Source organism: Siniperca chuatsi, linkage group LG21, assembly GCF_020085105.1.
Source record: "Siniperca chuatsi isolate FFG_IHB_CAS linkage group LG21, ASM2008510v1, whole genome shotgun sequence".
NCBI lineage: Eukaryota > Metazoa > Chordata > Actinopteri > Centrarchiformes > Sinipercidae > Siniperca > Siniperca chuatsi.
Genome location: NC_058062.1, coordinates 10,741,178 through 10,755,132, shown reverse-complemented (window position 1 = coordinate 10,755,132; position 13,955 = coordinate 10,741,178). Strand labels below are relative to the sequence as shown.

Here is a 13,955-nt window from a genome sequence, read left to right as displayed (position 1 = left end):
TCTCTGTCCCAAAAGCAAACAGCTCACATCCGGTCCTGTGTGAAAATCTAAGTGTTTGCTTCCTACCTATCCATCATGCAACCTATTACGCTCCTCATTTAGACATCCATCAAACGTCACATGTTCAATTACACAATCCATCATGCTCTGCTCTGCACTTGTCCCGCCATTGGCTGATGATTTTTGTCACCCCACAATGCCCAAAGATGTGCTTCCTTTGGAGGCTAGAGGGCACGCCCCTGTCTCCTCCAGATTCTAATGGCTAAATTTAGACAGGAACCATTTTTTTCTTCTCATTCGAAGACCACAACCCAGGTCAGAGGTCAGAGGGGGGTTGGCCTGGTTGCCAAGGAGGAGTCCACCAGCAAGGCAAAGCCACTGATGCTCATTGAACTGTGCAAACAGCAGATCTGCTGAGTCTGACAGGCCTGAGAGCAGAGGAGCCCGAGCAGATTGCATTATCACAATCAAACAAGGAGCAAGGTTTGATGAGTGACAGGATGTGTAGAGCAGGCAACAACACACTCATTCAAAGCTAAGATTAATCCAAGAGAGCAACAGTGACAGAACAAGCTTTTGTTATTGTGATCAGTGAAAAGTTCTGTTATGGTCCATAAAAGTGAAAAAAAGAGAGTTTGTGAGATAAGTTCAAACCATGCTTACTTTCTCACCTCCACACACCTGGCCAGTCGCTGCTTGAAGTGAGTGTGAATGACGGATTGTCAGTTTTTTGAAGGTTACAGAAACTGTCAGACACAGCCCCAAAAAAAAAAGAAAAAAATCTGATGGAGTCTAGGGCTGCTGCCCTTTACTATGGCGATAAGGAGAGAAACTAGAAACAACATGGGAACTCGCAAACATTGTGAGATCACACAAAACCTGATCCCTTCAAAAAATCATGACTTTACTATCACAGTTCAAGGTCAAGCTTTAATACCAAAGTCCAAATAGAACGAAAGAGCGAGTTTCATCTCTGACCGCCAATCCCCATGGCATGGTGACATCATGAGAAAGTTGTCCCACCGTTGACAAGGCCTACTGTTGCCATGGGGCTCCTGGAAATGGCACCGCAGATCCCAGTAAATGAAGGATGTTGGGGGAGGGGACATGAAGGCAAGTAAATAAAAGTGCCATTTGCAGTGTGTTTGCTTGATGTCCTTGGAGCCAAATTCTGCTCCATTATTGGCCTGCTGAGCATTGGAGGGGGCTCCCAGTAGCTCCTTGCAGCACGACCCCCCACTCTGGAGGACATTAGCGTGTTTGCTGAGCGACCTCTGGGAGCCATGTGAGCTGACAGCAGCCGAACACATTCACTCATTAAGAAAAGAGGACGATGTAGGACAAAAGGAAGAAGCAGACAGTCTTGTAGGAGTAGACTGCAGCAGCAAATCACCATTCACAAACAGAAATAATTAGTCATAATACAGATATCAGCAAAGAAAGAGGAATTTACATGATAAAGCATGGCAGTGTGGAGTTTTTCTATTACATGCATGGACTCTCTATATGTAGTTTTCATCAACAGACTTTGGCTGTTGCTACTGTATGTTTTTGACTGGATGTGATCCCAAAAGTCTCTGCCAACTGAAAGATAGAGTGGAGCGTTGTCTTGACAGGCTACCATCAGCCAAAACTGAGTAATCCTGATCTCCAAGCCATCTGATGAAGACAGTGCCTGGTCTATTTTACGGACACTACCCATTTACTCAGTCGGCACACACAATTCCCAGATCCCCTTTGATATCTGATATTTAGACATGCAGGCCCATGCTGTGACCCCGCAATCACTTTTTTGCCAGTGACACCCAACACCCGAGTCCTTAATCCTGCCATACCACTTCGGTGGGAGAGGCAGGGTGAGGGAGGCGGCTGCGAGGCATTTCATGACTGGGAAACTTATGACCCACTGGGGATTAATAAGCATTCTGTGAGGTGCCTTACTGGCTTGTTGACCCTCGCTTTCTGATTGCATTCATCTCTATCTGGCTCAAATTGGGAATCACGTACATGCATTTAATGTTCAATCAAAATCTAAAAATCATATTAAATTAGTTTTTAACTACTCAAATACAAAAATGCCTATTTTAGGCACAGTATGGATTTTTAGCCACGCTAGCAACGTGGCTATAAGGATGGCAATGTTGTCTGTCAGTCAGTCCACCACTTTGATCCAAACTAAAATATCTCAAAAACTGTAGGAAGGATTGCCGTTTACTTTGGTACAAATATTCAAGGTCCATATGGGGATGAATGCTAATAACTTCTGATCTTCTGACTGTTCATCTTACCCCATCATCAGGTCAACATTTGAATTTGCCCAATACTTTGGTTGATTATCAGTTACCTAAAAAACTGAAGTTCCCCTCAGCCCCAGCTATACTTTGAGTTGCTGTGTGTGTATGCTAACAGGATAAACTAAGGTAAATATTACCTGCAAATCATCAGCATGTTAGCATGCAAATGTCTGCATTAAGCTTAAAGCATCGATGTAGACCTTCACAGAGCTGCTAACATGGCGAGTATAGACTCTTAGTCTTGATGTTTTTTGGTTGAAAAGGTACATGTCTTTCTCCCAGTGTGTAACTGGACTGGAAAAATATTCCACATGATTCTTGGGATGAAAAAGTCAGATTTTAAACCTGATATTTCATAAACTATCTGAAGCTGCTGAAGTGAAGACTGCATTACAGAAATATCGAGCAGTGTTGTGTCAGATTGGAGGTGTTACAACTGCAGCTGCAGAGTGAGTTGTGGCTCAATGTGGGTGGTGGCTATCTCGCTGCTGGGTGGTGTGTTTATGTGTGCTGGGGTTAGGGCCACGCGCACAGTGTGGCCATACACACTAACACACACAGAAAAAAACCACAGAGACTCTATTGATTCCAGCTAATCAAGTCAGCGGCGCTGGGGGAAGTTGCGCACGCGTGTGTGTGAAGTCAACACATTCCCCACATTCCAGCACTTCCCAAAGAGTCATAAAATATTAGCCAATACACTGAGCTCACAGGCCTCTTCTCTCTGCTGGGGTCCTCCTGCTCTCTAACTCCACTGCTCTTTCTTTCTACCAAATGACTGTGCACTTTGCCATTTTCAACAGGAGTGTTGTTTTTTTCTTTCTCCTTATTAATTCCACCCACAAGCTGACCATGCAGTGACTTCTGACTGAATCACACTGACAACACAAAGAGTCCACATATTCATGTCTGGTTTAGACCAGTCCTTCTCAGCTGGTAAAGCAGCTAAATCTGACCTCGCCCATGAAGTTGCAAACTGTCAGATTAATTGAATGAGCTACACCCAGTGACACTATAACCAAATCCTTTGGAAGAAAATCTGATGAAATTAGAAAATTCTATTCTATTTTATTTTTTTTTTTTTGGATATGTTTTGCCCATGGCCTGCTTGTCAAGCAAGTTAAACCCAGAAAGAAAGTGCAGTATTAGTGACAATAGCCAGTACACAAATGACCTACAGATAATTGTGGCAGGGATACAGACACCTTTTAATAGGTAGTAAGTCAATGTTATCTTTCCGATGGAGATTTATCATGTGGCTTATCTTATCAACAAGCACAGGTTTATAGCACTATGGCATGATGTGCACATGATTGATTTAAGCCTGCGACTAACGATTAATTTCATTATCTATTCTTCTGCCAATTATTTTCTTTTAATTGATTTATCGTTTGGTCTATGAAAAACGTTTTCTACAGCTCAAGCAGATGTCATCAAATGTCTTTTTTTGTGTAACCAACAGTCTAAAAACCCAAAGATTTTCAATTGACTATATTGTAAGAAGCAAATTTTCCCATTTGAGAAGCTGGAACCATTGGATGTTTGGCATTTTTGCTTGAAAAATTACTTATATGATTAATTGATTATCAAAATAGTTGACAATTCATGTTCTGTTGATTGACTCATTGCAACTGAAAGAAAATCCTTGCTGCCTCTATTGACAATCAGTGCTACTGAAAGAATCCTCACAAAAAAATAAAGTGCGTCCAGCTCGGATGCACTGGATTAGATGGAGGACAGAGCAGACCATCAACACTTTGGACTGTGATGCAGATATTGATTATGTTGCAGTGGAATCACATGAATACTTTATGCATCTGTTACCAGCCGCTGAGAGGGAGGAGAGAAGGAGGTCTGACAACCAGGACAGCTGGACCAGCGAAGAATCCAACAGCCAAGTAATGCCCGCTGACCCTCCTCTTCCTCCTCGGCTCCTGGTCTTAAAGCCAGAACGAGAAGGTTCACAGTAAGGCATCGTTACCATGGAAACTCTGTTTGCATTTCCCAATGAGCAATTCCGGGACCGCTGGCTTTCAGCTGGAATTCAGACATTTAATTCAATACACAGTGCTGTCTGGAAAAGCAATTGTCTATGTGGGGCAACTTACTGAAAGACATTCTAGGTGCATTTCCGTTTAACTGAAAAGGCAGACAAAAAGAGCCTTGGCCATGAACTGGATGTCATCTTAACAGGCCTGGCTCGCAGGCTGCATCATCTGAGAGCACAGCTAAGAGCTCCAATAATCTGATTCGTTCCTTGTGTTTTATTTGAGGTGATGAAAATGAAAAAGCCTTCATTTAAACAGGGAGCCTGAGCAGAAGCTGTACATGCCAATCAAAATTTGGAGTGTGGTTAGAGAGTGCTGCTTTCTGCTGCATGCCCAGTCACAGGGCTGTATTCAGGTCTGTCTTCAGTCCTCTCTCTCATACCAGGCTGCTGCGCTGGAACAAAGAAGCCTTTCACATTGACCTTGACACACGGCCACCCCCATCACCACAGGAACCAACGCAGAGGAATCCACCCCAACTCTCTGATATCAATCTCTCTGTACCCCTGGCAGACGGTCCCAGCTCAAGGCTGAGGTGAACCTTTGAGAGGAGGCTAATGCACATCATATGAGTGTGTTTTTATTCCAACAGAGAACATGGAAAAAAAGAACCCATTAACAGCACTGTGAAATATTATATCTGATCTGAAATGTCCATTTACACCCAGATGTAAAATACTAAGTTTGGGTTTATAGTGTTAGCATGTCAAAATAAATTAGCTTTAATATAATTAGGGCTGCAACTAATGATTATTTTTTAAATTCATTGATTGTTTGGACTAAAATGTCATGCCCATCACAGTTCCCCACATCCCAAGGAGATGTCTTCAAATGTCGTTATGTCCGATCAACAGTCCAAAACCCAAAAATATTTAGTTCACAATAAAACAGAGAAAAGTAGCAAATACTCATTAGAGAGGCTGCAAATAGGAAATGTTTGCCTTTTTTGCTTGAAAAAATGGCTTAAATTAATAAATTAACAAAATAGCTGCTGATAAATGTTTTGTGGATTGACTAATCAGTTCAGCTCTATATATAATCCCTTGTCTATTATACACACTGTCCAAAAACAATCGTCTGCTAAAGTTAGAATTAGCCCACTGAAGATTTTGTCAATTATTTATTTTACATCTAAACACCACAGACATGTTCCAGGGAATAAAAGCTTTTATTCTCAAGGGCAAAAAAACATATTCCGCTTTTTTTGGTTGTTTTTTTTTTGTTTTGTTTTTTTACACAATTGAACAGCCTGAAAAAAAAAACACAACATGATTTCAGGCATTAAATTGCAAATAATTTTTTAAACAAAATAAAAATAAAGAGGCTTTCACTTTTTACATTTCTGTCATAAGAAATAACTTCAGAACTGTACATCAAGCTTTTTACAAAGCACGCAGAGCTTCCAAATATACAATGTTCATTCACATTTTATACACATAAAAAAAACCAAATGGGGTTTGCTACATTTAAAACCTGGGAGTTCCTCGTCTGCGAGAAAGGCAGTCAGAACACATTCCACGATGCATCACGCTCAACTTTGAGTACAGAGTCCATCCAGCATGCTGCTTGGCAACATTCAGGAGCTCCATTCTTTGTCTCCAAAGAGTCACGAGACAGCGGGAAAGGAGAGAGGCTCTGCCACTGGGCCAGTCTGTCAGTCTCTTTCTCTAGCATGAACACTTGGTTCAGCTCTCCCCACCCAGTGAGGACTTTTCCTACGTCCAAGCATGGGCAGGTAACACGCTCAGGCAGTGTCCACGTGACAGGGGTTGGTCCCCTGCTGCTGTGCCTCATGATACAACCGCAGGAAGTCTTTGTAGCGTGGGGCGCATCCCATCCAGGCTTCCCCAAACCTCACTGTCCCCGTGAAGAGGAACTCACCCTCACCAGACCTCACCCCACACTGAGGGGGCATCTTGATGTGGCCAGTCCAGCGGCGTACCCTCACACCCCCAGATACAAAGACCTGGGTCTTCTGTCTGTAGAGGCGGCTGATCTCCACAGTGACAGACGAGTGCTCCTCCTCCTGCTCCACCTTCTTAATGCTGCCCCGTGCCACTGAAAACACCAAGCAGGAAAACAAGATTTAGACACTGGTGATGGCTGTAATTCATGCTTCACAGAATGTTTTCATTGGACATTTTTGCACACCATACAGCAGCAGGAAGCCAAACAGCATTTTTAAACTTACCAAAGTCGCTGGTGCAGACTGCTAGAAGCATCTCAGTGTCGCTGCAGGGTTGACAGGGTGCTAAGTGGAATTAAAGAGAGAGAGCAGATTAGTTTGGAGCCAAAATTTTAGAAGAGCACTACAAACAGAAACAGGAAAAGTCCGCAATTTCTTTAGTCCTCCCGGTCTTGCTGCATGATAAAAATCTTGTTGACGGGTCCACAACTTTCTAGTTAAGTGCCAGTTACACAAACATACAACTGTGGTTGGGCCAGCCATGTAGGAGTATGCGTTCCACACACATACACACACCCCCAATTGGGGTCACAGTAATTTCCATCCCCACAGAAGATTATTTATTTACAAAGATGGCAGAGCAGGATTCAGCTGTCATGACTTCTGGGTTTTAACCCCAAACAGAGCAGGGCATGCTGCTGACGGTAAAAAAAGTTAATCACTGCTTATTAAAAAAAATGCTGATGAGTGTTTAATGCTCGTGGGGGCTGTTCGGTCAGCTTCCCCGCCACAAGAGGAACCCCTTGACGCTCCATGACAAACAAGTACCAGATGAAAAGGATAAGGAGAGCACAGGCACGAGGAAAGGATACATCTCTGACCTGAGCTCTGTTAGCACTCCAGCAGGCCTGCTGGGACTGAAACAGTGAGTCTCAACTATGACATCAAGTAGAGTTTTAAAAGTGAAAATCACTTCAAAAAAGGAGGCAGATAAGAAGCATGTTACCCAAAAAAACTCCCACGTTAACATATCATGTCTAGAACAATAAAGGGACACAACTAGAGGGCAAATTATTGGGTGTTAAAAATAAAAAAGTGAGAAATAGCCTCAACCTAGTTTTTTTTTTTTTTTTTTTTTTTAAGCCTACCCCAGGCTACATTTCACCTTTGACTGGTGGCAAGCTGCAACTCAGCCTGCCTGCCTCCACAGTGTTTTATAGCAAGAGAAAGGGCCCTAAATGAGAGCAGTCAAGTCAATGATTAGTTAACTCAGGTGGTCCTGCGGCTGGCCTGACCAGAACACCTTTAATAGCCCTAGATCTGCTGTGGTTTTCATTAGCGGCAGAGTGGGACACAGGGGCAGGTGGGGAGAGGAGGAGTGGGGGCAGAGGGAGGGGTGTCGAGTCAGCAGTGGGCTGAGGGAGGGACGGCAGTGGGTGTCCATCCATAAAATTAGAGGAAGAATGATTAAAACTGTTAACTCAGGTGGATTCGGTGCACTGGAAAACAGCCTAGTTTACATAATCTGGTCATAAATCTGAGCACAAAAATGAATCTAGTTTTGAAATGATGCATTAGGGAAAATATGCAGACCATTACCCTGAATTAAATCCAAAATCAGAGATGTGTGCCCCCTGTCATCTTTAGGAGCTGAGCTGGAGCTTATTTTTAGCTGGCTTGTCTGACGTTGAGGGTATCGAGGTGAGGGGTGAGCATGTCTCAGGTCATCTTGTGTAGCAACACGAGGCGCTGCCGCAACACTAGAGAGATCAGGGGTCAAACAGCCACAAGCTCGGAAGGCTTAAGAACAGCTGGAGAGCTGGGAGACTTCAGAGCGGCCGACCTCGCCCAGAGCAGAGTGCAAAGGCCCTTTGAAGTGAGAGTGAGTGCTGCCTTAGCATCACACAGAGCAGCGAGCCGAGGCCTAAGCCCAGGGTGTTTTTTCTTTCCTCCACAGCAGAGCCGAGCAGGGCTTACATGTCAGACATGAAACAGAACCACAGGAATGGGCTGAGAGCCGAATCAGCATCTCTCTCTGGCCCATGCACATGCAGCGCCACTCTGATCAGAACCACTTCACAGGAGCAGAGAGGAATGAGGGATGGGACGAGTGGTAAAGGGAGGGTGGGGGCACAATATAGATTGTCCCTTCAACATCTGGGCCCTGATGCATTCCACTGTAATGGAGCACAACTGGCTAATACCACTCTGCACAGACGAAAACCACTTCAAACAGCCAAGGAAAAAGAGAGGGAAGATATATGAAGGGGAGAGGAGTGAAAAGGAAAATGCTAAAGTGATAAATAGACAAGAAAGAAGAGGTAGGAAACAGTGAGAGAGGGGAAGAAAAAGGAGAATAATTTAAGTGAGCTGAAAGGCAGGCAGAGGGAGTGACGGCAAGAAAAGGAGTGGGGGGGAAATAAGCCTATATGCTGCTAGAAGTTCCTCCCAACATCTGGTTGGAGATACATTCCAGCTTGACGGTGAGGAACTCAATCCCAGCACAGCAGGTCAGAGAGAAGAGGAAAAAGACAGAAAAAAAAGAAGATGAGAAGAAGCGAAGGAGCAATCAATCCACCAGTCCGGGCTTCAGATGACACGAGACCACTGTCTTTGTGAATCATCCCAGTGCTATCTCAGGCCACATCACAGAACCAGATTATACTGCAGAGCTGAGCAGAGCACACTAATGTGGTCAAAACAACTCCATGCTGCACTCCTCGACATTTAACCCTCTCCCCGCTGTGCCAGATAATGACGCAGGATGTGGATATGTGAACCCAGAGAGAGCAGTAAAACAGATGTGGGCTCGATACTGCTTATATTTTGCTTTAGGTGGAAAAAAAACACAGTTGCTTGCACAGTTACGCAGCTTGAAACTGCAGGTTTGGCAGGTACGCAGCGTGAAAATAGATGGCTGTTTTTCCAATGGAGGCCCTCTGTTTGGCTGTGCCCCTCTACACACACAAAAAAAACAATTATAGCTTAGAGCCAAGTCAAATCAAGTGTGGATAGTTGTAAAATATGAACATTTTAGCCTAAAAAACACAAGTTCCATGAATACGTTACCATGATGTTTTGATACTCATAGCAAGTGTTTGATTTTGACAAGAAATATATTCTCTCAAAACCAAAATGTACAGACAATGCTACCAGAGAAATGGACTTTGGCTTCAGTATTAGCGGTGTGCTGGAGCTTATGTTGAGTTTCCTACTATTAGAGTCCAACTTAATAAAAGTTTCCACCAGCAGATGGCTGCATTTAGAGCACAGCACACAACAAATGGGACAAAGCACAAAGAACCCAGTCCTAGAGGGAATCAATCAAAAGGAAGTCGGCAGAGCTTTATAATGGTGACTTAGACAATTATCTACAGGTTTACCACTAATATTGTACTGTAAAAGCATCATAACAGAGATGTATCTTACCACCCAGTGAGTGTGCCTCTGCTCCCAGCCTGTCGCTGACCAGCTCGTACTGGAACACTGTGATCCGGCGGCTGATGTCCATGTGTGGGACGGCCTCGATGAAGAGCGCCCCCTCCCGGATACCGAAGCACTGCACCTTGCCCTGAGCTTGGTCCTGTTCACGCAGCAGTAACCGCAACTTGCCATTACGGTCCAGGTAGACGTTGGTGCCGCTGGAGTCCGCGGAGGGCTTGATGCAGACAGAGAGGCGGGCTGCGGCGGGGGAGACCGTGTTGGGTCGGAGGTTGACAATGATGGCCCCCGTGGGATAGAGCCACTCCAGAGAGCCTTGGGAGCAACGCAAGTACACCTGCTCCACGTCCCTGGCGTGGCCTTCATGAGTCAGACCGCTGGAAGAAAAGAAATGGAAAGACGTCAGCAGACATCAACCATTCAACACAAGAATTTATAGACACCTAAGAACGTGAAAGCTTTTTTTGTGGTGATTCAAACTCATGCTGAACCTTTTTATCTTTAATACAGCATAAAGGGATTATTCAATAATCTAAAAATTATTTTCTGGTCATGTATAGCCCATGTTAACTGACCAAGGTGAAGACCTCTGGCAGGCTGTAAGGACATTAGACCGCATTCCTCCTGAAGCATTAAGGGCCGTCTGTGCGCAAGACTGGCTGCATGACCAGTCACGAGCCGAAGCAGCCAAAGTGACCTCAGCTCCAACACACACTCCCCCCATACCACATTGTTCCTCCCAGAGCTTTGGCAAAATGCACCACTGGCAGGCTGCCTTTGGGAAGAGTTTAGAAGGAGAAATGGATGAATGGAGGGACACAGGGGCTTCTGGGCAGACAACGGCAGCAACAGTAGCTGGGCCTGCTGCATGCAAGTGCAAATGCAGGTCACGCACCGAACCTCCCCTTGCTTTCAAGACACCAAAGAGACTGGAAGAGACTTGTCCGGGCAGCACTTCGGACTCTGGCGCCAGCATGACCAAATGACTCCCTCCAGAACATAATGCCTGGTCAGGGTTTGAAAACTCCAGGCTGTCAGTTATTCTGTGGCAAAGCCAGAGGCAGGAAGCCATCAGCAGTCTACCAGCATCTGCATGCCAAGCTAGTGGTTTGATTCTGGGGGAGAAACGCCCAGTTTCCTGAAAATGAGATGCTGAAATTCAAATTTGCCATAGATCTAAAGTAACCCATGGCACATGCTGAGCATATGCAGCTGAAGCTCCATAACCAGGCTCTCCTCAGCACGCCTCTAATTAAGTACTTTCTAACTTCATCACTTCTGCATGCAATTATAATTAGTCAAGAGTCTCGCTAATGAACAACAGATTATTGGTTGAGAGCTCAAAGTACTGAATATGGTCTACCCCTCCTGACTTGAGGTTGAATAATAAAACCACACTTTTTGAGGCACAGCCTCTCAAGTGCAAAACTGATTTCAGCACATGTTTGATGGGAGGTGAAACGTTCCAGTATACTGCCTGAGGTTTTAAAATTAGAAATATTTTAAAACATAAACCCAAGTACTTAAAACGCTCTTGAGAGATCCGCACATGTAATCCTGTGAATATTTCAGTATTTTGTTGTGGGGGATATTAACCCTTAGACAAAAGTATGACCGGCAACATTTGATCATTGGATGTAATAAGTAATAATTCAATGTATAATTCTGTACCATTTTTATACTCCAAAGTTCATATTATTCCGAACAATAGTAAACAACTTTAATAAAAAATATACTGATGAATCACATCTTATTGTGATCAGATAATTGTCATTCATAAATTCAGACCAAAACTCACATGTGTCTGTGAAACTATTGTACTTTTCATTCCCTTTCATATCACAAAAGTTAATATACTTTATGAATTTTGGCCAGGCATTAGTTATATATTATATAGCTATATTTGCATTTTGGTTCTAATGGGTGGCTCTTTTTCCATTTAACTCCGCTGCTTGCTTTCACATCACCGCGCTTTCTCTTGAGTTTCTGTCACAGTCATTTCAGGTCGCAGCAGCTCAGTAACTTTCACATTTCGTTACACTCGTTTTTAAATCAACCTGCCATTTAGTAAACAGTGACAGTGAACCTCACCTGCCCTTCCAGCTGCACTGGTCGCTTGAATATTGGCAGAAAGAAATCCGACAGAGGAGGAGAAGAGGCAGCAGGGAGGTCAGCATCGGGGTGAGCATGTTTGTCTCGCAGCTCACTTCGCCTCTTCTCGAGTGAAACTATGATAAAGTCCGCCGCCGTATTTCAAGCTGCATAGCGTTTCCATGTGCCCCCGGTCTGCTCCGTGCTGCTCCCCGGGGTTTCCTCTTTTATTCCCGGATGGTTCAGATGAATAACGGCGCGTCTTCAAACTCGTCCAGTGCTGACAGCCCTCCGTAAAGTGTGGACTGAGCTCAGCTCAGACTCTGTTTCTGCAGCCTGATTGCTCTCCACGTCACACCCCATCCACAGTAGTGTATCACATATGCTGCATTCAGGTGCTCAGCCGAGGCTCCGATCTCCGAGCTTCACAGTATAAAAACGATACTTGCGTAGCATTGTAGTGCTTTTGGCTTTTTTTTAATCAATACCATTGAGCTACTCTGTTATGAAGTGGTAGAAAAAAGATGCATTATTTTAATGAATTTATTCCTAAACATAAATATGTGACTGACTTTACAGTTGCACGAGATTAAACACCAATGACTGCCTAACAAATTATCAGAGGTGGAAGACGTACTCAGATCTTTTACTTATCTTATCTGAACCTGTAATATAATATTTTGTATTATTAATCTGCAAAGTAACTTAAGTTATCAAATACATGTAGTGGAGTAAAAAGTACAATATTTCCTTCTGTAAAGTAGAAAGTAATGGAGCTTAATTGAGTAATGGAAATACTCAAGTAAAGTACAAGTACCTCAAAATTATACTTAAGTACAGTACTTGTGTAAATATACTTCATTAACTCTGCAGATTATCAATTATCAACAGAGTACACGAGTAACAATTTGTTGTTTGTTGTTGTTCTTGCTTGTTTTTTGTTTGTAATCATTACATATTTACATACCAACTGTGTCAACTGTGCGTTAATTGTTTAATTGAGATACAAAAAAGTAATTTTTTCTCCTTGTGATTCCAGAAGAATAATTATTTTGTGATCACATCATCACAGGTAAACAAAGTTGTTCTTTTATGTTGAGTGTTTAATTATTTTGTGACTATATAAAAAAACAAAATATGAGGGAAAATATAAACACACACATTCATTAAAAAATGTTGCAGTGTTTATATAGTTTTCACTTATTTAAACTGCAAGTCTACAATTTTTATGATTATTATTATTATTATTATTATTATCATATCTTACTTCTCTAACTACATATTTTAATAACACATTTCTTCTGTTTATGTATATGTTTTTATTCCACACGTGCTTTGGCAATGTTCCAACAGCACTTTAAGTGAGCATAAAAGTCAAGAAATTTGTTTTCAAAGGATAACAACTGCATGCATGCTCACGTTTTTATATTTAGGGGAAACTAGAAATGGCAGTTTTACATTTTAGGTAATTAGCATTATTCCTAAACCAATACTGGCCTCCAAGAGCCTTTTCACCCAATCAAGTCCTTCCAAACGTTAGTGAAGTCAGGCCAAATGGGGAAAAATGAAAAGGAAGAAAAAGGAAGCCATCTGAGGGAGAGTATCTGTTAACAAATGCCTTCAGAAGAAAGTGAATGAATACTACTTGCTAAGACCAGTTTATTATCGGTGCATGGATTGAATTTAGCTATCTATCATTATCACAGCAGGCTTCCAGTTAAAATAAGGAGGATCTGATTAAAACCATCATGAACTGCCACCAGAATAAAGTCATATTAAGTTTAACTGCAGTATTACTGCAACCCAACTGTTATTGCTCAGTGTTACTGCATTCTGTAATAGTTTTCAGCAAGTGAACATTATGTTGAAATTTAAGTGGTGAGTTTTGTGTTATGTGTTTATATGTGTTATAAACAGCAATTACTCTAATAACCACCACAGATTTGTATAGTTGACTCAATTATTTGTAAAAATGTTCAAATAATGCGTTAGAAACATGGAGGGCAGAGACAATGCATGCTGTACTCACCATCTTGGAGCATATTGACTGTTATTTATGTTCAGTGTCTTGGCTGGAGAGAAGAACCAGCTGAAATTGAAAATCATGGTCTGATACTCGGGTCGTAGCCCCGCAAACATCTACAAATATTGGCCACATCAAAGGAATAAATGAAT

The 13,955-nt window shown here is 42.8% G+C and overlaps 1 protein-coding gene across 1 annotated transcript; it reads right to left on the bottom strand.

Moving 5' to 3' along the window:
- Positions 1–5,491: 5,491 nt before the first annotated feature.
- metrnla (meteorin like, glial cell differentiation regulator a) lies at positions 5,492–12,134 on the bottom strand. The gene is made up of 4 exons (XM_044181955.1): positions 11,781–12,134; positions 9,678–10,066; positions 6,534–6,593; positions 5,492–6,400 (listed from the first exon to the last, which is right to left on the bottom strand). The coding sequence occupies exons 1-4, from the start codon at positions 11,876–11,878 to the stop codon at positions 6,087–6,089; spliced, it is 861 nt and encodes a 286-aa protein (XP_044037890.1). The 5' UTR covers positions 11,879–12,134; the 3' UTR covers positions 5,492–6,086.
- Positions 12,135–13,955: the final 1,821 nt, after the last annotated feature.